Source organism: Entelurus aequoreus, linkage group LG05, assembly GCF_033978785.1.
Source record: "Entelurus aequoreus isolate RoL-2023_Sb linkage group LG05, RoL_Eaeq_v1.1, whole genome shotgun sequence".
Classification (NCBI taxonomy): Eukaryota; Metazoa; Chordata; class Actinopteri; order Syngnathiformes; family Syngnathidae; genus Entelurus; species Entelurus aequoreus.
In genome coordinates this window covers 849,385-875,131 of record NC_084735.1, presented here as the reverse complement: position 1 = coordinate 875,131, position 25,747 = coordinate 849,385, and the positions used below count along the sequence as shown (strand labels likewise).

Sequence of the window (25,747 nt, the reverse complement as noted above, 5' to 3'; positions counted from 1 at the left end):
ATGTCGATAGTTATTTTTTTATACGAGAAATATATTAAATGTAAATATTTGTATTTAAAATGTAACCTTTTAAAACTGTATCACGATATCAGTGTTTTATAGCGGTGCATGTCGATAGTTATTGATACTTTTATAAGAAAAATATATTAAATGTAAATACTTTTATTTTTTTTAAGCCGTATCATGATATCAGTGTTTTATATCGACAGTTATTGATATTTTTATAAGAAAAATATATCAAATGTAAATATTTTTACATTAATTTTGTAAAAATTGTATCACGATATCAGTGTTTTATATCGATCCGTGTCATTAGTTATTGATATTTTTTTATACGGAAAATATATTAAATGTACATATTTTTAGTTCAAATGTAACAATTAAGAAAAATATATAAAATGTAAATATTTTTATATTTATTTTTGTATCGCGATATCAGTGTTTTATATCCATCCCTGTCGATAGTTATTGATATTTATTATAAGAAAAATATATTAAACGTAAATATTTTTATTTCAAATGTAACCTTTTTTTAAAAACTGTAGCACAATATCAGTGTTTTATATCGATCCATGTCGATGGTTAGTTTTTATACGGAAAATGTATTAAATGTACATATTTTTATTTCAAATGTAACCTTTTTTAAAGCTGTATCGCGATATCAGTGTTTTATATCGATCCCTGTCGATAATTATTGATATTTATTATAAGAAAAATATATTGAACGTAAATATTTTTATTTCAAATGTAACCTTTTTTTAAAAATTGTAGCACAATATCTGTGATTTATATCGATCCATGTCGATAGTTGATATTTTTTATAAAAAATTTAATATTTTTATTTAAAATGTAACCTTTTTTTAAAGCTGTATCATGGTATCAGTGTTTTATATCGATCCATGTCGATAGTTATTTTTTTATACGAGAAATATATTAAATGTAAATATTTTTATTTCAAATGTAACCTTCTTTTAAAACTGTATCACGATATCAGTGTTTTATAGCGATGCATGTCGATAGTTATTGATATTTTTAAAAGAAAAATATATTAAATGTAAATACTTTTTTTTTTTTAAGCCGTATCATGATATCAGTGTTTTATATCGATAGTTATTGATATTTTTTATAAGAAAAATATATAAAATGTAAATATTTTTACATTTATTTTTTTTAAATTGTATCACGATATCAATGTTTTATATCGATCCGTGTCATTAGTTATGTGGGCTCTGTACCGAGGATGTCGTTGTGGCTTGTACAGCCCTTTGAGACACTTGTGATTTAGGGCTATATAAATAAACATTGATTGATTGATAGTTATTGATATTTTTTTATACGGAAAATATATTAAATGTACATATTTTTAGTTCAAATGTAACAATTAAGAAAAATATATAAAATGTAAATATTTTTATATTTATTTTTGCGATATCAGTGTTTTATATCGATCCCTGTCGATAGTTATTGATATTTATTATAAGAAAAATATATCAAACGTAAATATTTTTATTTCAAATGTAACCTTTTTTACAAACTGTAGCACAATATCAGTGTTTATTTATCATTTATTTTATAGCGATTCATGTCAATAGTTGATATTTTTTATACGAAAAATGTATTAAATGTACATATTTTTATTTCAAATGTAACCTTTTTTTAAAACTGTATCGCGATATCAGTTTTTTTTATCACGATCCATGTCTATAGTTATTTTTTTTAAGAAAAATGTATTAAATGTACATATTTTTATTTCAAATGTAACCTTCTTTTACACCTGTATCGCTGTTATTATTATCGCTAATGGACTATTTAAACAGTCCATTAGAAATGAATGGAGACTGTTGATTTAGACATGGTCTATGTCGCCCTCTAGTGGTAAGAAAGGGTAACTAACAGAAACATTGTTGCCAACAATCACTCGGCTAAAGCTACATTTAACACTTTATAGCAGGGGTGGGCAATTAATTTTCACCGGGGGCCGCATAAGCAACCCGAGCACTGCTGGAGGGCCACACGACAATATTTCAATTAAATTTTGCTCAATATTATTTTTGATATACCATAAGATAAATAATAATGATAATGATAATAATTAATAATAATAATAATAATTTCATTTAACCTAACTTAACTTTATACAAAAGCAGATTGCTTTTTAAGGTCACTTTATCCTGCATTATCCAACATTTTTCCCCATCAGATTTGGACAACCATCTGTTGTTAAAAATAGTTTTTAATCATATCTATTCTATATTGTTTTTTATATTGGTTTTATATGTAATTGTTTTTCTTTTTATTCAGTCATTGGTGGAGCTAAGGATAATATGTGAATATTGTTTGTAATATTGTTGTGCAGCACTTTGGAAACATTTTGTTGTTTAAATGTGCTATATAAATAAAGTGGATTGGATTGTCACACCTGCCAGCGTGTCCCAACACGCATTTACCTCTGTGAACAAGTCATTACCTGTGCTTGTCTCTTTAATTGACTGCATCAGAGCTCTCATCCAAAGTTAGCGAAAAACAGTCCATGTCTCCGGGCATTATCAGCGCAACAAAGTCCAATAAGCACTCCTTAATAAACTCTCCGTCAGAAAACGCCTTACTTTTTCTGGCGCTTTTGTGAGAAATGACGAAACTTGTCCTGACGGCTGCATCTCTGGGGGTGTGAAATATGGCACAAAGTCCTTGTTGGCTTTGCAGTTTTACCATCAACGCATCAGCCTCCCTTGCGCGCGCTTCATCAGACACATTCCGCTATTTTCCCTCGTGTTTCTTCGTGTAGTGGCGATTAAAATGATATTTAAACACAGCAAGCTGTGTACCACACATTAAGCACACGGCTTTACCATTAATTTATGTAAAGAAATACTTGGCAGTCCATCTCTTGTTGGAAACACGCCATTCCTCATCAACTTTTCTTTTTCTAGCGTCTCATCACTTGTCTCTATGCACCTTCACTCACAGGTTCCCTCCGGACATACGGCATAAATAACACATTTCAAAATAAAAGCAGCACAGTTGTATTGCGCGCACGACATAGATGTTTTTTAAACTTTATTTTGTAATTTGTAATTGCGCCGTTCAATTCACTCACAATCGCACACGCGCATACGTCCACACGGAAGTAATACAAATAACGCTTTTCAAAACAAAAGCAGCACTGTTGTATTGCACACTCGACATAGATACTTTTTAAAATTTATTTTGTAATTTATGATTGGCCTCACGCGGGCCGGACAGGGATGCGCAAAGGGCCGGATGCGGCCCGCGGGCCGTACAATGCCCAGGTCTGCTTTATAGGCTATTTGAGCATGAATAACCCTGCTATATTCGCCGTATACTTACATTTCCGAGGCCGTTTACACTAAGAATTACGTGGAAAATGCGACAAACAGGAAATGACGTCACCAAAATAAGAGCACAGGCAACCTGCGTCAGAATAAGACAAAACTAAAACACTTTCTGACAATAGCAGAATTTGTGGTATCATCCAAAACTTCTGTAAGGTATCAAAGAAAAGAATAAGTGATTATATTTTAACAGAAGTAATAAAATATTAACAAGTAGATTAATAATAGACAAAATAATAGAATGATAAATGACAATATGTTACGTTGTTTAGAAGTTTTTGTTTACTTGCTACAAATACAACTTGTCTAGTATGTTCCCTATTTTATTTAAGGACATTATTATTTAATAGCAATAAAAAAACATGTTTGGCATTATTTTGACCAAAAATCTTATACATTTTTTTGTGATCCCCTTTATTTTGAAAGAATCAAAATACATTTTGCTAGCATGACCAAAATATCGGTATCAGGACAAGATTGTCAAAAGGTGTGGAAGTGGTTTCCTTCCTGGTGCAATGAAAGTGTTGCCGCCCTCACCTCAGGTGAAGAAGCAGCGACTGAAGGACAAGATCCAGTCCGACGTGGCCGTGCTGGTCCAGTTCCTGCTGGACGAGAGAGACTCCATCCTCGACAGCCTGGACGCCGACGAGGTGGCCGCCGTGGCCACCCTGGAGGACAACCTCAAGGAGGCGGAGGCGGAGGCGGCCGCCGCCACGCAGAGCATCGCCGACATCCTCAACCACATCAACACCAAGACCAGCTTTGAGGTGGGTCACACACACTCTTGTATTTCTTACCTTCTTGAGACCTGAGGAGAATGCCTCCCTCTTTAGGACCAGCCTTTCTAGAAGTGTATTTACAACATTAATAATATATACACAGTGTTTACCATAAACTGCCAAGATACCTGTGGTGGTGGGGGCGTGGCTACCATGACATCATCGAGTTATTTGCATAATTTACTACAATGATATGATTTTCTCTAAAAAGGCTCAAAAAATGTATACTTACTAATTAATAATAACAGTTTTGTTTTAAACGTCCATCCATCCATCCATTTTACAATATAATTACAACACTTTATGTACATATTTATATACAGATTTGAACAATAAGTTATTCACTGAAATATATTTATTAATTGTGGTTCTTACAAAAAAATATATCTTATAAAAATATAAAAGCTAAAATGTCTCTTAAAGCTCTGCCCCTTTAATTAGTGCATACTAAATAATTTAACTTTAGCCTACTACTACAAGCATATTATTTACCAGCAACATAAAGTGAAACAGGTGTCCTGCCACAGTCAGTAACAAATAAACAGAAAACAGTAGTGGTGGTAGATAGACACAAAGCTTCATCAAACATCTGATCCACTGAACAAAGAGCTCCAAAAATGTTGATCCTACACTTCTCTTTTGTAAAGTAAATGTGAACAGCCGATACGGGCATCTACATCAACTATATGATTTGCCTGAGAAGCTTGACAGGACACCAAAAAAAAAAAAAAATAAATTTTAAAAAAAAAATTTTAAAAAATTGTGGCGGCCTTAATTCTTTCGTGGCGGGCCGCCACAAATAAATGAATGTGTGGGAAACACTGATACATACTATGCACATATAAAGAAGGTTGTGGTGAAACATTTGTTGGAATTCCACAAGAAAAAGGTCACAATTTCACAAGAAAAACTTAGAATTTTGGCAGTATTATAATAAGTCGTAATTTTACTCAACGCATTTCCAAATTTTACAAGAAAAACGGAACATTTGTGCAATATTATGATAAAAGTTGGAATTTTACTCAATAACAGTCGCAATTTTACAAGAAAAAGCTTTAATCTTTGGCAATTTTATGAAAAGAGTCGTCATTTTGTCACAATTTCATAAGAAAACTTTAAAATGTTGGCAATGTTATAAAAATAATCTGAAATTTTTATTGGCAAAATGATGAAAGTCATCATTTTACTCAAAAAATGTCACTATTTTACAAGAACCAAAAAAAATTGGCAATATTGGGATAAAAGTCAGAATTTTATATGACAAATGTCGCCATTTTGCATAACATTTTCATAATTTTACGAGAAAATATTGCAATATTACAGAAACAGAAAGAATATGAGAAATTGTTCCCAATTTTATGAGAAAAAAGTTGACACATTGTGAGGAAAAAGACTGCTTTTAGTTCATTTATTTGTTTGTAATTGGTTTTGAATCTTCATTATTTACTTCAAGTTATTACAGTATGTCTCTATTTACATATTTATTTTATTTTTGTATTAATTTTGGCCAAAGGGGGTGCATTTCAATTTTTTACACACACTTGTTATTTCATATGTTGACCAGAGGGGGGAGCACTTTTAAAAGCGACACACAGTCAATGTGAAAAATCCCTCCTTTTTGGGAGCACCCTCATTTTGATGGATGTCACCACAAATGGAACATTGTCTATTAGATGCAATGTTATTGATTTATGTCATCACTTGTTCACACCTCCTCATATGGAAGATACTTTTCCTTCATGTCTCAAGAAGGCTAGAAATACAAGAGCACACACAAAGATTGTCTATTTCTCACGAGGAGTATCACACTTTTGTTTTGAGTTCAACATTTCCTGATGTTCATATTTCAAAATGTTTGTTTTTGTCCCTCCATCAGAGCCTGGCTGAGACCTTCAATAAGTAAGTGTCTTTCATTCATCTCAAAGTCCACCTGCCCTATGGTAATATGAATAATAATCACACTAGTCCAAAGTCTAGAGACGCCTTCTCATTGAGTTACATGGGAAAGTGTCTCAATACTTTAATTTGTTCACAAATGATAACATAAGTTTGGAGACACTTTGTCCTGATGGTCCGTCTAATTTGCATAATGGGCCATGACGCATTAGCATAAACAAATATTTACAAAATAATTTTGTCATTTTTGTTTGACGTCACAAAGACCGAGAAGAGCGATGCTGATTTCATATCAGTCAGCAAAAAAACCTCATGTAACATAAGCACATTTTACGACATACGATACTCAAGTCATCCACCAGGGGCACTGCTCTGTAGTCCATCCTACCACCTGTGTAGTAACGCAGTCAAAACAAGCCAGGTGACCGTGAAGGAAGTGATTTCACAGCGTCTTTTGGAGCACAGTTGTAGTGAAGGATTGTTTTGGTTAGGCCTTCCAGTAGTTTGCCTCTCAAATGAATCATCATTTCGCCTTGCAGAGCGGAAAGGTTCTCAGAGATGTTGTCTAGTTTGCGATTCAGTTCAAAATGTTTACAGTCTGAGAGCCCGCAGCTCTGCCCATTTGTGGCAGCCTTGGAGCACCATGAACGGCTGCCAGCATCTTCAGAATGAGTGGAGACATCAGGGCCACTAGGGATGATGTTTGATAAGAAATGATCGAGTTCGAGCCCATTATCGAATCCTCTTATCGAACCGATTCCTTATCGAATCCAGATAGGTTGTTGTACGTGGGAAAAAAACACAATATTTGGTTTAAGAAAAGCTCACTTTTATTTTATAAGAAAAAACTCAAAATAAAATAAATAAATAAATATTGACTGTTACCCCCCTTAAAAAATAAAATAAATAAATATTGACTGTTGTTACCCGAAGTATATTGAGTGAGATTTTTCAGAAAAACAAATATATACAGTAACACGAAAACAACCTGTCTCTGTGATCACTATAGGTGTATAAATAATAATATAGTGTTAAGTAAAATCAGTCGTTTGGGCACAAAACTGAAAATAATACAGCTCTCCAAAAAGTGCACTTCTCCTGCTATTGGAACATACCAACTACACACACAGTCAAACAGTTATCAAACAATACAAGACGTCTAATAAAGTTCCAAAGCAGATTAATCCATTTAGGCTTTTTATTGTTGTTGATCTTGCTTTGTCTTTTCCTAACTTTACTTTTGTCTTGCACTGGACTGTTTTTTTTTTTTTAACTGAAATACACACAATGACAAATGTATAAGCTATGTGATTCAATGAACATACTGAAATGTAATACACAATATGTAAATATTAGCTTCACACAAATATACAGTACTAGCATCTAACAAATACTTCTGAGTGTTGAAACTATTTCGATGGTGGAAATACACGACTGGCAGCCATTTTAAGTCCTCAAAACATCCATTGAAACAGTGCACAAAAATCGTTTTTCAATAAACATCTTACTATTAAATGTAACTAGAGATGGCCGATATTATCGGCCGATAAATGCGTTAAAATGTAATATCGGAAATTATCGGTATCTGTTTTTTTTATTATCTGTATCGTTTATTTTTATTTTTATTAAATCCACATAAAAAACACAAGATACACTTACAATTAGTGCACCAAGCCAAAAAACCTCCCTCCCCCATTTACACTCATTCACACAAAAGGGTTGTTTCTTTCTGTTATTAATATTCTGCTTCCTACATTATATATCAATATATATCAATACAGTCTGCAAGGGATACAGTCCGTAAGCACACATGATTGTGCGTGCTGCTGCTCCACTAATAGTACTAACCTTTAACACTTCATTTTACTCATTTTCATTCATTACTAGTTTCTATGTAACTGATTTTATATTTTTAATTTCTTTTTTATTCAAGAAAATGTTTTTAATTTATTTATCTTATTTTATTAATTCTTTTAAAAAGTACCTTATCTTCACCATACCTGGTTGTCCAAATTAGGCATAATAATGTGTTAATTCCATGACTGCATATATCGGTTGATATCGGTAATTAAAGAGGTAGACAATATCGGATATCGGCAAAAAGCCATTATCGGACATCCCTAAATGTAACCACTTTCCACCTTAATATTGAGTTACATAAACAAGTTAAACAGTTTACTTACAGACTTATCTTTTCCAAGGCTTGTAAGAGCTAACACAACTTGTCTACTTCTCAATTGTCTCATGAACTGAACTGACGTCACCAACCCGGAAGTGCCCAAACTAATGACGCGTAGTATTTTCATATCGCCACAAGGTGTCAGTAAGACTCTACAATCAAATGGGCATAACATTGCCCATTTGGGATTCGTTCCCAGGGATTCGAATAAAGAACCAACTCTTTTTCTTTACTATAGTGGCCTCGATAACGGGAACCGGTTCTCAAAAAGGGATTCGAGTCCATGGAATCGGTTCTTTTCTTATCGAACACCCGGGCGAATCGGTTTGGAACATCATCCCTAAAGGCAACGCTTACTCCAATCAGCAGATGTCTTGGACTGAACATAGCGCCTGAAATTGTTGCCATCGTGTGTCCGGCTACAAACGTTCCGTTAAGGACCGCCAGGTTCACCCGAACCCGAGAGGCCAGTTGATCAATTCCATAGTTTACATTTTGGAGAGCAGTGCAAGAAGAGGCTCCAAAGGTTAAGACAAAGAAGCAAGAGAAGGGAAGTGTACGCCTCGGTTGAGAGCCAGCAAGAAAGAGAATGTAACTAGTAATAAGTGTCTCCAACATGTTGATGTCACATGATGTTTGCTGTAATGTTGTCTCTTGTTGGTCAGGGTGGTCCACAGCCAGCCCTTCCCTGATCTGGAGCCGGTCAACTGTTCGGAGTTCACAGACTTCTCAGGACCGTTCCAGCTCATCATGTGGAAGAAGATGATGCACGTGCTGCATACCAGTGAGTATGAGAAAACTTCCCCTCCCTGTCCCTCATCTCTCCTGCTTGCTTCTTTGTCTCCTCTTCACTTTCTAAGAGCCTCTCTCTTGTACGGTTCTCTGAAATCTAAAACGTGGAACCAACCAACTGGTCTCTGAGGACCAGAACGGACAACTAGAGCAGACAAACCAATTGGAAGGGGTCCGCTCGCCCTAACAAACAATCCTTATCCACAATTGGGCTCCGTCTGCGAGGTCTTGCTGGGGGACTCCCCAGTGAGACCATGGCAGTGAAAGAGGCTCTGACATTACTTCTTCAATCAATCAATCAATGTTTATTTATATAGCCCTAAATCACAAGTACAGAGCCCACATTAGGGCAAGGAAAAACTCACAACCCAGTGGGACGTCGATGTGAATGACTATGAGAAACCTTGGAGAGGACCGCATATGTGGGTAACCCCCCCCCCTCTAGGGGAGACCGGATGCAGTGGATGTCGAGTAGGTCTAGCATAATATTGTGAAAGTCCAGTCCATAGCGGATCTAACATAATAGTGAGAGTCCAGTCCATTCTTCACATTCCACACCTAACTTAGCACCCTTCCCACCCTAAAAGGACCTTAGTTTGGGAGTGTTGCGTCAGACCAGTGTTCCTCTCAGGGAATAAAAGACGCTGGTCAATCCCAGGTTCTTTCGTATGACATATGTTGAGTAAGAAGGACCACCAAGACAGAAATGCAATATTATCAAGTTTTACTAAAGCTTTAGGAGACCAGCCCTCACAATGCTATAGCAGCATCGGTCTGAAAATCAAACGGAATGAGTCAGCTTAAATGATAAATGGGTTATACTTGTATAGCGCTTTTCTACCTTCAAGGTACTCAAAGCGCTTTGACACCATTTCCACATTCACACACACATTCACACACTGATGGCGGGAGCTGCCATGCAAGGCCCTAACCACGACCCACCAGGAGCAAGGGTGAAGTGTCTTGCTCAAGGACACAACAGACATGACGAGGTTGGTAGAAGGTGGGGATTGAACCAGGAACCCTCAGGTTGCTGGCACGGCCACTCTCCCAACTGCGGCACGCCGTCCCCAGCTTATTTAGTATGAAAACAGCCCAGAAAGAAATACAGCCTTATTGTTCTAAACTGATAAGGTTAAAAAAAGGGAGTACAGTATACTCCCAATACACATTCAAGCGCCTTCAAGGTGAAACAGAGTTTACTAGCGGACATAAGATCAAGACCCAAAGTGTTCACGTGGGAAAATATTAGCTGCTTTAAACATGACTATGGACTAAAAAAGAACACTTCAGAATATCTCTGGCCATGGATGAAGTGCTGGCTGTCCAGAGTCGGGACCCGGGGTGGACCGCTCGCCTGTGCATCGGTTGGGGACATCTCTGTGCTGCTGACCCGTCTCCGCTCGGGATGGTCTCCTGCTGGCCCCACTATGGACTGGACTCTCACTATTATGTTAGATCCACTATGGACTGGACTCTCACTATTATGTTAGATCCACTATGGACTGGACTCTCACACTATTATGTTAGATCCACTATGGACTGGACTCTCTCACTATTATGTTAGATCCACTATGGACTGGACTCTCACACTATGTTAGATCCACTATGGACTGGACTTTCACTATTATGTTAGATCCACTATGGACTGGACTCTCACACTATTATGTTAGATCCACTATGGACTGGACTCTCACACTATTATGTTAGATCCACTATGGACTGGACTCTCACACTATTATGTTAGATCCACTATGGACTGGACTCTCACACTATTATGTTAGATCCACTATGGACTGGACTCTCACACTATTATGTTAGATCCACTATGGACTGGACTTTCACAATATTATGCTTGACCCACTCGACGTCCACTGCATCCGGTCTCCCCTAGAGGGGGTGGGGGGATCACCCACATCTGCGGTCCTCTCCAAGGTTTCTCATAGTCATTCATATTGACATCCCACTGGGTTGTGAGTTTTTCCTTGCCCTTATGTGGGATGTTGTTGTGGCTTGTGCAGCCATTTGAGACACTTGTGATTTAGGGCTATATAAATAAACATTGACTGATGTCATTCTCACAGGAGGCTCTTGTCACCCCCCTCCCCCAAAGTCCAGCATTCTGCACCACTTCAGTCTTCCTGAGTTCTCCTCTGTCATCACCACCAATAACCCGTCTGTGCTTAGTGCCCCAGAACCTGACGCTGGACCCCAACACGGCGCACCCCAACCTGACCATCTCGGACTTTGACACCAAGGTGGAGGAGGCGCTGGTGCCCTACCATGATCCCGACCTGCCGGAGCGCTTCACGCGCTTCTGCGGCGTGCTGGCCACGGCGCATTACTGCAGCGGGCAGCACTACTGGGAGGTGGACGTGCGCGACAAGGGCGTGTGGTACCTGGGCGTCACCACCGAGGACAGCAACAGGAAGGGCTTTGTGACGCTCACACCCTCCGCCGGCTACTGGAGCCTGTGCCTGCAGGACCGCCTCTACGCCAACGGCGAGGACGGCCGCATCCCGGTGGCCGACTACTGGAACTCGCCCCGCGTGGGCGTCTACCTGGACTACGACAACGGACGCCTGAGCTTCTACGACGCCGTCACCATGAAGAAACTGTTCTTGTTCAACACCTGCTTCGACCAGCCCGTCTCCCCCTTCTTCAGCCCGGGGAAGTACGACCCCAACAGCCGGCTGCAGATCTGCCATTACTACTAAGGTAAGAGCACCACCTGCACACAAACTTATACAACTTTCTCAGATTTCTTAGTCCAGTGCCAGTTCTTAGCTTGCGGTAGCTTCACCATAACTGACGAGAAGAAGAGGGTCTCCCTACTCACCTGACCGCTCAAAGGGGTGTCAAGGAGACCCTTTAGAACAGGTGGATGACCACAGAGCTGTAAAGTCTGGTAGTGCGTGTTAGACTCCAGGGAGGACGACTACCAAAGGTGCTTGGGGTTCAGAAGATATCTTTTAGAACAGTGGTTCTTAACCTGGGTTTCATCAAACCCTAGGGGTTCGGTGGAGACTCCGCCGCGGAGGGCGAGACACACCCGACTCATCGTGTAAATAAAAACTTCTCCCTATGGGCGTATTATGGATACAGCAACAGCAGAAGTCAGGCAGGTGTGTCATTTGTTGTGACTTCATGCACGCTTCATTTTGTGCACTGCTAAAAAAAACATAACTTTGTCTTGAATTTGAAAAAAGAAGATATATATTTGTCACTAAAGAAGGGTTGGGTGAATGCGCATATAAAAAACTGGTGGGGTTCGGTACCTGCAACAAGGTTAAGAACCACTGTTTTACAACATATAGTAGTACCTCCTTTTACAAACTTAAAGAACCACTGTTTTACAACATATAGTAGTACCTCCTTTTACAAACTTAAAGAACCACTGTTTTACAACATATAGTAGTACCTCCAACAAGGTTAAGAACCACTGTTTTACAACATATAGTAGTACCTCCAACAAGGTTAAGAACCACTGTTTTACAACATATAGTAGTACCTCCAACAAGGTTAAGAACCACTGTTTTACAACATATAGTAGTACCTCCAACAAGGTTAAGAACCACTGTTTTACAACATATAGTAGTACCTCCAACAAGGTTAAGAACCACTGTTTTACAACATATAGTAGTACCTCCAACAAGGTTAAGAACCACTGTTTTACAACATATAGTAGTACCTCCAACAAGGTTAAGAACCACTGTTTTACAACATATAGTAGTACCTCCAACAAGGTTAAGAACCACTGTTTTACAACATATAGTAGTACCTCCAACAAGGTTAAGAACCACTGTTTTACAACATATAGTAGTACCTCCTTTTACAAACTTAAAGAACCACTGTTTTACAACATATAGTTGTACCTCCTTTTACAAACTTCATTGGTTCAGATGACACCCCCAATGGGCTTGAATTACGAACTGATGAAGCATAAGAAACAATGTAAACATGAATAATTGGTTCCAGCCCCATCTAAAGTCCATATTTTAGTGGGGAAAATGCACACTGATTTATACATACCGTATTTTTCGGAGTATAAGTCGCACCTGCCGAAAATGCATAATAAAGAAGGAAGAAAACATATTTAAGTCGCACTGGAGCGGCCAAACTGTGAAAAAAACTGCGACTTAATAGTCCAAAAAATACGGTACATATATAAAGTTAAAGTACCAATGATTGTCACACACACACTAGGTGTGGCGAAATTATTCTCTGCATTTGACCCATCACCCTTGATCACCCCCTGGGAGGTGAGGGGAGCAGTGAGCAGCGCCCGGGAATCATTTATGGTGATTTAACCCCCAATTCCAAGCCTTGATGCTGAGTGCCAAGCAGGGAGGTAATGGCTCCCATTTTTATAGTCTTTGGTATGACTCGGCCGGGGTTTGAACTCACAACCTACCCATCTCAGGGCGGACACTCTAACCATATATACGTGTGTGTGTGTGTATTTATATATATATACATACATATATGTATATTTATATAAATACATACACATATGTATATATATATATATACACACAAACATATGTGTACAAACATATGTCTTAATATATTTACATATATACACATACATATGTGTATATATATACACATATATACACATACATATGTGTATATATATATATATCAATCTTTTAGTTAGGTAAACTAGTATTAAAACAAGGGCAAACTGAAGTGACAGTGTGCGTACTCAAAAGTCCTTTTGTTGCTGTCAAAAATGTTCAGCATGTTGCTAGAATGTTTGTGGCATGCAAGAAGAGACCGGAGGCAAAGAGAGTGGGCTCGATGATAGTTTGTGGCATGCAAGAAGAGACCGGAGGCAAAGAGAGTGGGCTCGATGATAGTTTGTGGCATGCAAGAAGAGACCGGAGGCAAAGAGAGTGGGCTCGATGATAGTTTGTGGCATGCAAGAAGAGACCGGAGGCAAAGAGAGTGGGCTCGATGATAGTTTGTGGCATGCAAGAAGAGACCGGAGGCAAAGAGAGTGGGCTCGATGATAGTTTGTGGCATGCAAGAAGAGACCGGAGGCAAAGAGAGTGGGCTCGATGATAGTTTGTTCAAATCAAAGTTAGCAAAAAAAGGGGTTTGTAAATGGAGGTTGTACTGTAAATGTAGTTAGACAGTCCTGGAATGTCTGACACACATTAGTTATATTGTGAGAGCTTTTCTACCAAATTAACTTGCCCCGCCCTGAAATCTTTGTCTACCAATCAGAAAGCAGTTTGCCTTATCAAGTTTGTTTTTCTCCTCTGGAACATTTCCTTGTTCTGATGTCCTATTTCTTCTTCTTGTTCTGATGTCCTATTTCTTCTTCTTTTTGTTCCACCCGGGACCAGCAGGGGCACCTTGGTCTGCACTTTTTACCTGGACAATCTTTGAACTTCTTACTCTTTTGTCAACCATTTTAATTTGACTGTTCATTTTGTCCATTTGAGCTTAATGTGAAGCTTTGTGTAACGTGAGCAGCTGTTGGTGCCATGCAGACTCTACACTTGTAAATATATGTTTGTTTTATCAGGGAAGTCTCGCTACTTTCCAACGTGACATTTAATAAATATATTTTAAAAAGATGTCAAAATGCTCCTTTATTTAGCTAATTTTGCAACTTGGTAAAAGACACATGCTAACGTTAGTGTGTTGTTAACAACATACTAACGTTAGTATGTTGTTAGCATGTTAACATACTAATGTTAGCATGTTAACATGCTAACAACATACTAACATTAGTATGTTGTTAACATACTAATACTAATGTTAACATGCTAACGTTAGTATGTTAACATGCTAACATACTAACGTTAGTATGTTGTTAGCATGTTAACATGCTAACATTAGTATGTTGTTAACATGCTAACATTAGTATGTTGTTAACATTAGTATGTTAACATGTTAATGTTAGTATGTTGTTAACATTAGTATGTTAACAACATACTAATGTTAGCATGTTAACATGTTAACATACTAATGTTAACAACATACTAACATTAACATGTTAACATACTAATGTTAGCATGTTAACAACATACTAACATGTTAACATACTAATGTTAGCATGTTAACAACATACAAATGTTAGCATGTTAACAACATACTAACATTAACATGTTAACATACTAATGTTAGCATATTAACATGTTAACATACTAATGTTAACAACATACTAACATTAACATGTTAACATACTAACATGTTAACATACTAATGTTAGCATGTTAACAACATACTAATGTTAGCATGTTAACAACATACTAATGTTAGCATGTTAACAACATACTAATGTTAACATGTTAACATACTCATGTTAACATACTAAAGTTAACATGTTAACATTAGTATGTTGTTAACATGCTAACATTAGTATGTTGTTAACATGCTAACATTAGTATGTTAACATGTTAATGTTAGTATGTTGTTAACATGCTAACATTTGTATGTTGTTAACATGCTAACATTAGTATGTTAACATGTTAGTATGTTGTTAACATGCTAACATTAGTATGTTAACATGTTAATGTTAGTATGTTGTTAACATGCTAACATGTGTATGTTGTTAACATGCTAACATTAGTATGTTAACATGTTAGTATGTTGTTAACATGCTAACATTAGTATGTTAACATGTTAATGTTAGTATGTTGTTAACATGCTAACATTTGTATGTTGTTAACATGCTAACATTAGTATGTTAACATGTTAGTATGTTGTTAACATGCTAACATTAGTATGTTAACATGTTAATGTTAGTATGTTGTTAACATTAGTATGTTAACATTAGTATGTTGTTAACATGCTAACATTAGTATGTTAACATGTTAATGTTAGTATGTTGTTAACATGCTAACATTAGTATGTTAACATGCTAGCATTAGTATGTTAACATGTTAACGTTAACATGTTAACGTTAGTATGTTGTTAACATGCTAACATTAGTATGTTGTTAAAATGCCAACGTTAGTATGTTAACAACACACTAACTTTTTTGAGCTATTTTTACACTTAGTCACATAACTTGGTACGGCACACAATACCCTTTTTAATGCTAACATTAGCGTGCTACCTTTTTTTTTTAAAGCTAATTTCTAGTTGTACACCTTAGCCATAGAACTTGGTAAGTAACAAATGCTAACACGCTAACAGTTAACATGTTTTTCATGCAAACGTTAGCATTGGCAAATATATATTTATAAATAAATAGTTCCTTAAAATATTTTTTTCCAATTAATTAGTTCCTTGGTTTCTATGGCAACACCTAAGTTAGTGTGCTGTGTAAAGAAACTCCACTTAAGAGTTTACCACTTTAATATTAAAGCAGAGAAGGTCATGTTTTGGCTACACAAGCTCCTCCCACATGTTTGGTGTCATTAGCTGTTGTTGACTTCCGGAAGAATCACAATTAAATGATAAATATTCACATTGATATATATATATATATTACTTTTTCAAACTAAACTTATATAGAATATTTGACAACATTCCGGCAGGAGGGGGCGGGGCTTATCTGTGTTTGGCAAATGATGTCATTCCACAAGTTGGCCTGCAGGTGGTACGAGATGGCGGTACTTCAGAAACGTGACGGAGGAGTCTGACAAACGCTGACGCAGCAAGATGGAGGAGCAAAGGCAGAAAGGTTAAATCCTGGAGGGAGAGGAGAGGATGAAAAGATGTCCTTCACGCACACGCTGGTGCAAGGGCGCCACCCTGCAGCGGGGTGTGGCTACTGCAGGTATCTGTACACCTTGAAGCAGTGGTTGCCGGAGTCGGCCACGGCCACGTTACCGTCCGACGTGAGGGCGAGACCTTGTGGGCCGTACAGAGGGTCCGCTGAAGTGTTGATGTAAGACAGGAAGGAACCTGTGCTGTCAAACACCTGACACACAAACACACACCTCAGTTACACACTACTCTCACCTACGTGCAAAGGAGGATCCACACTTCAAATTCAAAGCATACGGAGGCCATTTTGATATTTATCTTTTTCAAATCTAATGCAATAATGCATGCCTGACGGTTAAAGTGTTTAGATGGAGACAGGTGTGGACAATAGATGGAGACAGGTGTGGACAATATTGGAGACGCTTGTCCCCACACTAAAAGTAAACAGCGAAGGAGAAAACTATTGGATGTTTTGCAGCAGCTGATGTGTCGTGAACGTTGTCACAACTTGTTTATAAAGTCTTTACTTTGTTTACTGGGATGTAAAAGCAAACAGTTGAAATGTAACAAGAAAAGGTGCAAAAGTTGACTAATAACACAAAGCTGCTATGTAGGCTGTTTTTGACTTTAAAACTGTCATTATGCAAATAATAATGAATCAAAATTAACGTTATGGATTATTGACCAATTCAAAGCTTCAATCAAATATTCCACTTTGCAATACTTTTGGGGGAAATATTGCATATTGTGTGTGTTTGACAGTAAAAAAAAACAAGCTAAAAGTGCATGTAAACAAAATCCACAAAATAATACAAACTTATAATTGACAGATAGATCTGAAGTTGATCAAAGTAAAACAATATATATTTATGACTTATTTTAAAAACTTATCAGTGGGGTCTTCTTGTATCCTCCAAAAATGTTTTAAATTGCTCAAAAAAGAATAATGAATTAAAATCAATGTTATGAATTATTGACATATTTACAACTTCAATTAATTCACATCAAATATTCAACTTTGAGGTAAAATATTGCATATTTTGTGTTTTTACCATAAAACCAAGGTTTTGACAAAAGGGCATGAACTATTAAAAAAAAAAAAAATCTTTGTTATATTGACAGATAAGTTGATCTGGAGATTTTAGCATTGAATAATAAAAATAATAATATATGACTTATTGTTCAACATTTTTTATGACTGAGGGTTAAAAATAATCTTTATATTGTAACGGTTTTGAAAATAAACATCAAAATGGCCCCTGCATGCTTTCATTTGTCAGTGAGTGGAAAAAGTTTGGACACTCCTACTGTAAAACATTTTTTTTCTGCTCAAACTATGAAAATATATCCAAAATTAAAAATTCATACTTTGCAAAAAATGTGTTTATCGCTGTTAATTGGTTCTGGACATGCCAGCGCTAAAGGAAGGATTACTTTACTATTTTTGCTAAATTATACGTGTTCCTTATTTATAGTAATCAATGTGAGTACAATTCAAAGCCTACAATGTAGTTTATTCATCAATAGCTAGAACATATGTAAACATATCTACATACTATTAAACTACTAACAAAAAAGTTTTATTTGGCAAAAAGGGGATGTAATAAAAAAAACATTAAAAAAATAGTTATTTTTTAAACTATGAGTGGGGCCCTTTTGTATCCCCAGGAATTTAAGTGGGATTTTTTTAAACCGTCATTGTTCAAAAAATAATATTGAATCAATGTTGTTATGAATTATTGAGCTCTTTAATATAATACAAATATATATATGGCTTATTTTTTATTTTTGTATGACTGAGGGTTAAATAGAATCTATGTATTGCATTGGTTTTGAAAATGAAAAAACAAAGCATTGAACATTTTTCATATATATATATATATTTATTTTCTTCTTTTTTTTCCCAGTGGAAAAAGTTTGGACACTCCTGCTGTAAAACTTTTTTTTTTCTTTTCAAACTATGAAAATATATCCAAAATTAATCATTCATACTTTGCAAAAAATGTGTTAATCGCAGGCATGTCCAGAACCAATTAACAGCGCTAAAGGAAGGATTACTTGACTAGTTTTGGCTAAATTATACTTGTTCCTTATTTAATAAACAATGTGAGTACAATTCAAAGCCTACAATGTAGTTTATTCGTCAATAGCTAGAACATATGTAAACATATGTACATACTAATAAACTACTACAATGTAGTAACATATTCCATATAGTAAGTAAATAAATTACTATTAAACTACAGAAATGTAGTTTAATAGTTCACTTACCCAGGAACTGCATTGTACGTGTGCTTTCTTTTGACTGTACATGTACTGTAAATGTATACTGTATTTATATTATTCACATGTGAATAATGCTGTATAATACTGTATTTATATTATTCACATGTGAATAAAGCTGTATAATAGACTGTATTTGTTATTCACATGTAAAAAATACCTAAGTGTTTATTGTCTATTGTGAGCGAACTGTGGTGCTGAATCTCCCCCAGATATCAATAAAGTACTTTCTATTCTGTTCTATACTAAACTACTACCTGTAGTAATAATACTGCATAGTTTACCCAGTACATGGAAGAAATGTACACACTAAGTACTGCAAAGTAGGAGATATACACTGTGTACACAATGATTGGTGAGCAATTAGCAATATACTAACAAGTACAGTACTTCATCATATTGATAAATATATGCAGTATATGAAACCAAAGAAAAAGCTAGTGGTAGTATTGCAGTATGACAGTACTTGGTAGTATTGCAGTATGACAGTACTTGGTAGTATTGCAGTATGAGAGTACTTGGTAGTATTGCAGTATGCCAGTACTTGGTAGTATTGCAGTATGCCAGTACTTGGTAGTATTGCAGTATGAGAGTACTTGGTAGTATTGCAGTATGAGAGTACTTGGTAGTATTGCAGTAAGAGAGTACTTGGTAGTATTGCAGTAAGAGAGTACTTGGTAGTATTGCAGTATGAGAGTACTTGGTAGTATTGCAGTATGACAGTACTTGTATTCTGCTGTTTCCCCAGTCGGCCACGATGATGTTTCCGTTGGCGTCCACCGCCACTCCCGTGGGGGCGTTGAATTGTCCATTTCCTTCGCCGTGAGAGCCGAACTTGAACAGGAACTCTCCGTCGGCGCTGTACACCTTGCAACATAAACATACCTATTTTTGTAGTATTTTTACTGACATTATTATCACTGGTAATGCTGCTATGATGCTACGGCAACACCGCTGGGACATTCGCCCTGCCCGCATGTTAGCCCGAATGCTAGCATGTTTATTAGCCTGAATGCTAGCATGTTTATCAGCCTGAATGCTAGCATGTTTATCAGCCTGGATGCTAGCATGTATATTCATAGACATCTTATAAGTAGACGCAGCACTGGCTGCTGTGACGCGAGAAATTGGGCCGCCATCTTGAAGTGGTGACGAGGAGCCGGCGAGCAGCCTAAACCGACAGTTGACAGGTAGAAAACAAAGATGGTGTTCAGCGTTTTCCCGCTCAAATGAGCGGACTGTTGAAAACAGGAATCAGGGGATTACTTTTCACAAGTAAGATTTAACATTAACGTACTATTGGTTGTATTTTGTGAAAAGAATATTAGCACAGAGTTGAGAAGGAGCAAAGATCTTCAATAGTACTGAAATTGTCGCCGCTAGCAAACAAGAGTATGAATATAATATAATTGCTTGTCAATGAAATTAATTACATTTAAACCTATGAAATGTTCTATTTTGTCAGAATGCACCAGAATGCTTCATTTGTATGAGAAAATCCCAAAGAACTCTTCTGGGGGAGGATGACCCCCCTACAGGGGTTTGCTTTACAAACTTTCAGCCCCACCTAAAACTAAATTCACCAGCCGCCCCTGATTATGATGCATTCTCATTTTAGGCAAAGTATAAGACAATACTTTCTTAACAGTATAATTGTAACCAGGAATAAGTCTTCAAGTAACAATATTCAAATACTAACATTGTTGGGTAAGACAGAATTTGGTTTTATTCTGAATCCAGTGAAACAGATCGGTTGTTTTAGCTGATATAAAGACTTTCAGGTGTTTATATATGTTTATGTTGAAGTATTTGATATAAAGACTTTCAGGTGTTCATATATGTTTATGTTGAAGTATTTGATATAAAGACTTTCAGGTGTTCATATATGTTTATGTTGAAGTATTTGATATAAAGACTTTCAGGTGTTCATATATGTTTATGTTGAAGTATTTGATATAAAGACTTTCAGGTGTTTATATATGTTTATGTTGAAGTATTTGATATAAAGACTTTCAGGTGTTTATATATGTTTATGTTGAAGTATTTGATATAAAGACTTTCAGGTGTTCATATATGTTTATGTTGAAGTATTTGATATAAAGACTTTCAGGTGTTCATATATGTTTATGTTGAAGTATTTGATATAAAGACTTTCAAGTGTTCATATATGTTTATGTTGAAGTATTTGATATAAAGACTTTCAGGTGTTCATATATGTTTATGTTGAAGTATTTGATATAAAGACTTTCAGGTGTTCATATATGTTTATGTTGAAGTATTTGATATAAAGACTTTCAGGTGTTCATATATGTTTATGTTGAAGTATTTGATATAAAGACTTTCAGGTGTTCGTATATGTTTATGTTGAAGTATTTGGCAGACGCTTTTATCCAAAGCAACATACATAAAAAATACATATAAAACAATCACCGTAAACATTATCATTTAAGGGAAGAATGTAATAGAAAATATCAATACAAAGTGTCAAGACAGAATAAACTCTGCTGCTACTGCAGCAACAGCGATACAGTCTATAGGTCCCTAAGATATATATAGAGATGTCCGATATTAACGGCCGATAAATGCTTTAAAATGTAATATCGGAAATTATCGGTATCGTTTTTTAAAATTTGTATTTAATTTTATTTATTTATTTATTAAATCGACATAAAAAACACAAGATACACTTACAATTAGTGCACCAACCCAAAAAACCTCCCTCCCCCATTTACACTCATTCACACAAAAGGGTTGTTTCTTTCTGTTATTAATATTCTGCTTCCTACATTATATATCAATACAGTCTGCAAGGGATACAGTCCGTAAGCACACATGATTGTGCGTGCTGCTGCTCCAATAATAGTACTAACCTTTTACATTAATTTTACTCATTTTCATTAATTACTAGTTTCTTTTTTTATTCAAAAAAATGTTTTTAATTGATTTATCTTATTTTATTAATTTAAAAAAAAAAAAGTACCTTATCTTCACCATACCTGGTTGTCCAAATTAGGCATAATAATGTCTTAATTCCACGACTGTATATATATATATATATATCGGTATCGGTAATTGAGAGTTGGACAATATCGGAATATCGGCAAAAAAGCCATTATTGGACATCCCTAGATATATAGATATCTAATGTATTCATACATTGTTTATGTAGGATATAGGCATGTATACAGGTATGTGTACAGCTCTGGTAATGGCTACATTCGCACCCACCTGCACAAATGTACTTCAAACTGTACCAATCAAAATAAATATGACTTTTTTTTGTTTACTAGGGCATGCATATATAAAATGCATTAGTTTGACAATTTAAAATCAACGATAATAAAAAGGAGATGCTTGGAAATAGCATAAAAATGCCCCAAAAACTTGGAAAAACGCGATTCATGGCGTTACTTTTTGGTGTAACCATCATGAGCTTCTGTTCAGGTATATTTCTTTTATATTTTGATAAATCATCATATTTATGTATTACTAAATTTAAATAGGCATTGATCAATCTTTAAGCTGTGTGTGTTTGATTTCAGTTTGCTTTTGACATCTTATTTAGAATTGTAGTTGAAACTTTTACAACCTTGGGTTGCGCTCATGATGGCGTAACCAAACTAGATTTCATTTAATGATCTTATTTTGAATATTTATTCCCTTTTTTACATTTAGTATATTTAAATATTCATTTATAAACATTGAATACATTTTAAATATCAATAAAATGCAATGGCCTTCATCTTATAAGGTAATGTTTAGTTACACCAAGTCATGAGCGTAACACTAAGTTTCATCACTTTGACTTGTAATATCTCTCATTCTGGTGGTGTTTTATGCTTTTTTCTTTTTGGAACATGTACTATACATATAATACAATAAAGTCCCATATAAAATTATGTTTCTAGCAATACTTTAATTTTGCCTTTGAAAGCAACACTTCAATGTCCATTAGTGGAGCTGTACACATATATAACCTAATCATATTGTTTCTTCAATTTAAAAATAGCTGACCGTTTTTGTTCCCCATTCTGTGGGATTATATTCCCAGTTTTGATCTCGGACGTCTGGTCACTTATAGCATATAAGAATATTCTATTACTGTTAAGCAAACTATGAATAATAAAACATGTGTCCTTTATCATAGCTACAGGTATGACCAAAAAAAAGCGTGTGAAAATCAGTGGTATTCAGTGAGGTAAAATGAATTAAATGCGCTGAGAGTTCATTGCTCCTGCCAAATGAATTGCACTGAGTGGAGCAGATCACCACTCCAAGATGGCGGCCCCGCGTCTCGTCAGCGCCAGTAGGCAGTAGCGCTCCATGCTGCGTACCCTTATAAGATGTCTATGTTTATATTATGGCCTGGATGCTAGCATGTATATTAGCCTGAATGCTAGCATGTTTATTAGCCTGAATGCTAGCATGTTTATGTTAAATGTATGTTTATTTCACGAAAAAGACAGAAATGGACACATGTTTGGTGCACAATAGCGAGGTTTATGAGGACAATGATAAAGCGATATAATGGAGAATATTCTAGAACATGTATTTGTCGTACACGGTCTCGGCCGCTTCGATACTTTTTTTTTTTTAGCAAACTTGTCTCACAGTAAATAAATAGAAAGGCGTCTAAAACGGCTGATTTAGTTAAAAAGTATTCGTCCTTACCTTCACCGAGTGGTTGTGGAAGTCCGTCACTATGATCTCGTTCTTGTTGTTGACGGCGACAAAGTGCGGACCTGAGTGCAGAACGTGAGAGACAGTAGAATGTTCTAGAACACGTAGCGTGACAATTAGAAAACAGAGCGCTCTGATTGGCTGAGAGGAATGCTGTTTATGGAGAATGTTCTAGAACATGTAGCATGATTATTGGCTAGCTCGCTAAAGGAGCGCTCTGATTGGCTGAGAGGAGCGCCGTCATGGAGAATGTTCTAGAACATTCTATTAGCTCGCTAGCTATTGTTTGTCAACATTATTATGCGCCAAGCCAATTTTTTTTACTACATAAATGTCGTTTCATGAAAGTAAGACCTACATTTTCTAATAATTTAATTAAATTAAATCTTGGAACATGATGAAAAATACAAAAGCCCTTAAACTGATTTCGTTATTGCAGAAATTTAAAGTGAATTAGAGTAGCCATTTTTTGGTCTGTTTGAATTTTGTATCTTATCCTGTTTTTGTATTATTATTATTATTATTTATTATTATTTTTATATTCCATTTGTATTTGCTTTTGTTTACTTTCCTCTACATGTTTTTTGAAAGACAGTATTGTTTATTAAAAACAAACAATACAAAACAAAACCAAAATAGCTAGCTATTGGCCGAGAGGAGCGCAGTCATGGAGAATGTTCTAGAACATGTAGCATGACTATTAGCAAAAAAAATAAAATAAAAAAATAAATAAAAAATTAACAAAAATAAAAAATTATCAAAAATAACAATAAAAGAGTAAAACATTTTTAAAAAAGCATGACTATTAGCTAGCTAGTTATTGTTTGTCAACATTATTATGCGCCAAGCCAAATTGTTTACTACATAAATGTCGATTCATGAAAGTAAAAGCTACATTTTCTAATTGGCTTAATAATTTAATTTAATTAAATCTTGGAAAATGGTTAAAAATACAAAAACCCTTAAGTTGATTTCGTTATTGCAGAAATTTAAAGTGAATTGGATTAGCCATTTTTTTGTCTGTTTGAATTTTGTATCTTATCCTATTTTTTTAATTATTATTATTTATTATTATTTTTATATTCTATTTCTATTTGCTTTAGTTTTCTTTCCTCTACATGTTTTGTGAAAGACAGTATTGTTTATTAAAAACAAACAAAAAAAAATAGCTAGCTAGCTAATAGAACGCTCTGATTGGCCGAGAGGAACGCCGTCATGGAGAATGTTCTAGAACATGTAGCATGACTATTAGCAAAAAAATATATATAAATAAAAAAAAATAATAATAAAATAAAAAAAGCATGACTATTAGCTAGCTAGCTATTGTTTGTCAACATTATTATGCGCCAAGCCAATTTTTTTTACTACATAAATGTCGATTCATGAAAGTAAAAGCTATATTTTCTAATTGGCTTAATAATTTAATTAAATCAAATCTTGGAAAATGATTAAAAATACAAAAGCCCTTAAATTGATTTCGTTATTGCAGAAATTTAAAGAAAATAGGATTAGCCATTTTTTTGTCTGTTTGAATTTTGTATCTTATCCTATTTTTTTAATTATTATTATTTATTATTATTTTTATATTCTATTTGTATTTGCTTTAGTTTTCTTTCCTCTACATGTTTTGTGAAAGACAGTATTGTTTATTAAAAACAAACAAAACAAAACAAAAAAAAATAGCTAGCTAGCTAATAGAACGCTCTGATTGGCCGAGAGGAACGCCATCATGGAGAATGTTCTAGAACATGTAGCATGACTATTAGCAAAAAAAAATAAAAAAATAAATAAAAATAATAATAAAATAAAAAAAGCATGACTATTAGCTAGCTAGCTATTGTTTGTCAACATTATTATGCGCCAAGCCAATTTTTTTTACTACATAAATGTCGATTCATGAAAGTAAAAGCTACATTTTCTAGTTGGCTTAATAATTTAATTAAATTAAATCTTGGAAAATGGTTAAAAATACAAAAACCCTTAAATTGATTTCGTTATTGCAGAAATTTAAAGTGAATTAGATAAGCATTTTTTTTGTCTGTTTGAATTTTGTATCTTATCCTATTTTTTAATTATTATTATTTATTATTATTTTTATATTATATTTGTATTTG

The 25,747-nt window shown here is 35.2% G+C and overlaps 2 protein-coding genes across 10 annotated transcripts in view; one reads left to right on the top strand and one right to left on the bottom strand.

The window, feature by feature from the left end:
* Positions 1–14,555, top strand: part of LOC133650000 (zinc-binding protein A33-like) — a 40,902-nt gene extending 26,347 nt beyond the window's left edge. Inside the window, exons 5-9 of one of the 2 annotated variants that reach the window (XM_062046727.1) lie at positions 3,896–4,120; positions 6,009–6,031; positions 8,873–8,991; positions 11,187–11,717; positions 14,357–14,555. In XM_062046727.1, the coding sequence (XP_061902711.1) occupies positions 3,896–4,120; positions 6,009–6,031; positions 8,873–8,991; positions 11,187–11,716 (897 nt within the window). In that variant the 3' untranslated portion in view covers position 11,717; positions 14,357–14,555. Of the gene's footprint in view, positions 1–3,895; positions 4,121–6,008; positions 6,032–8,872; positions 8,992–11,186; positions 11,718–14,353 lie in introns of both variants that reach the window. The other variant, XM_062046726.1, reaches the window with a different exon arrangement.
* Positions 14,556–16,283: 1,728 nt separating this feature from the next.
* The window catches only part of LOC133649998 (tripartite motif-containing protein 3-like), a 75,111-nt gene continuing 65,647 nt past the window's right edge, over positions 16,284–25,747 (bottom strand). For 3 of the 8 annotated variants that reach the window (XM_062046716.1, XM_062046717.1, XM_062046720.1), the window contains 3 exons: positions 23,625–23,695; positions 19,680–19,820; positions 16,284–16,884 (listed from right to left, as the gene is read on the bottom strand). In XM_062046716.1, the coding sequence (XP_061902700.1) occupies positions 16,732–16,884; positions 19,680–19,820; positions 23,625–23,695 (365 nt within the window). In that variant the 3' untranslated portion in view covers positions 16,284–16,731. The remainder of the gene's footprint in view (positions 16,885–19,679; positions 19,821–23,624; positions 23,696–25,747) is intronic. The other 5 variants (XM_062046718.1, XM_062046719.1, XM_062046721.1 and 2 more) reach the window with 4 other exon arrangements.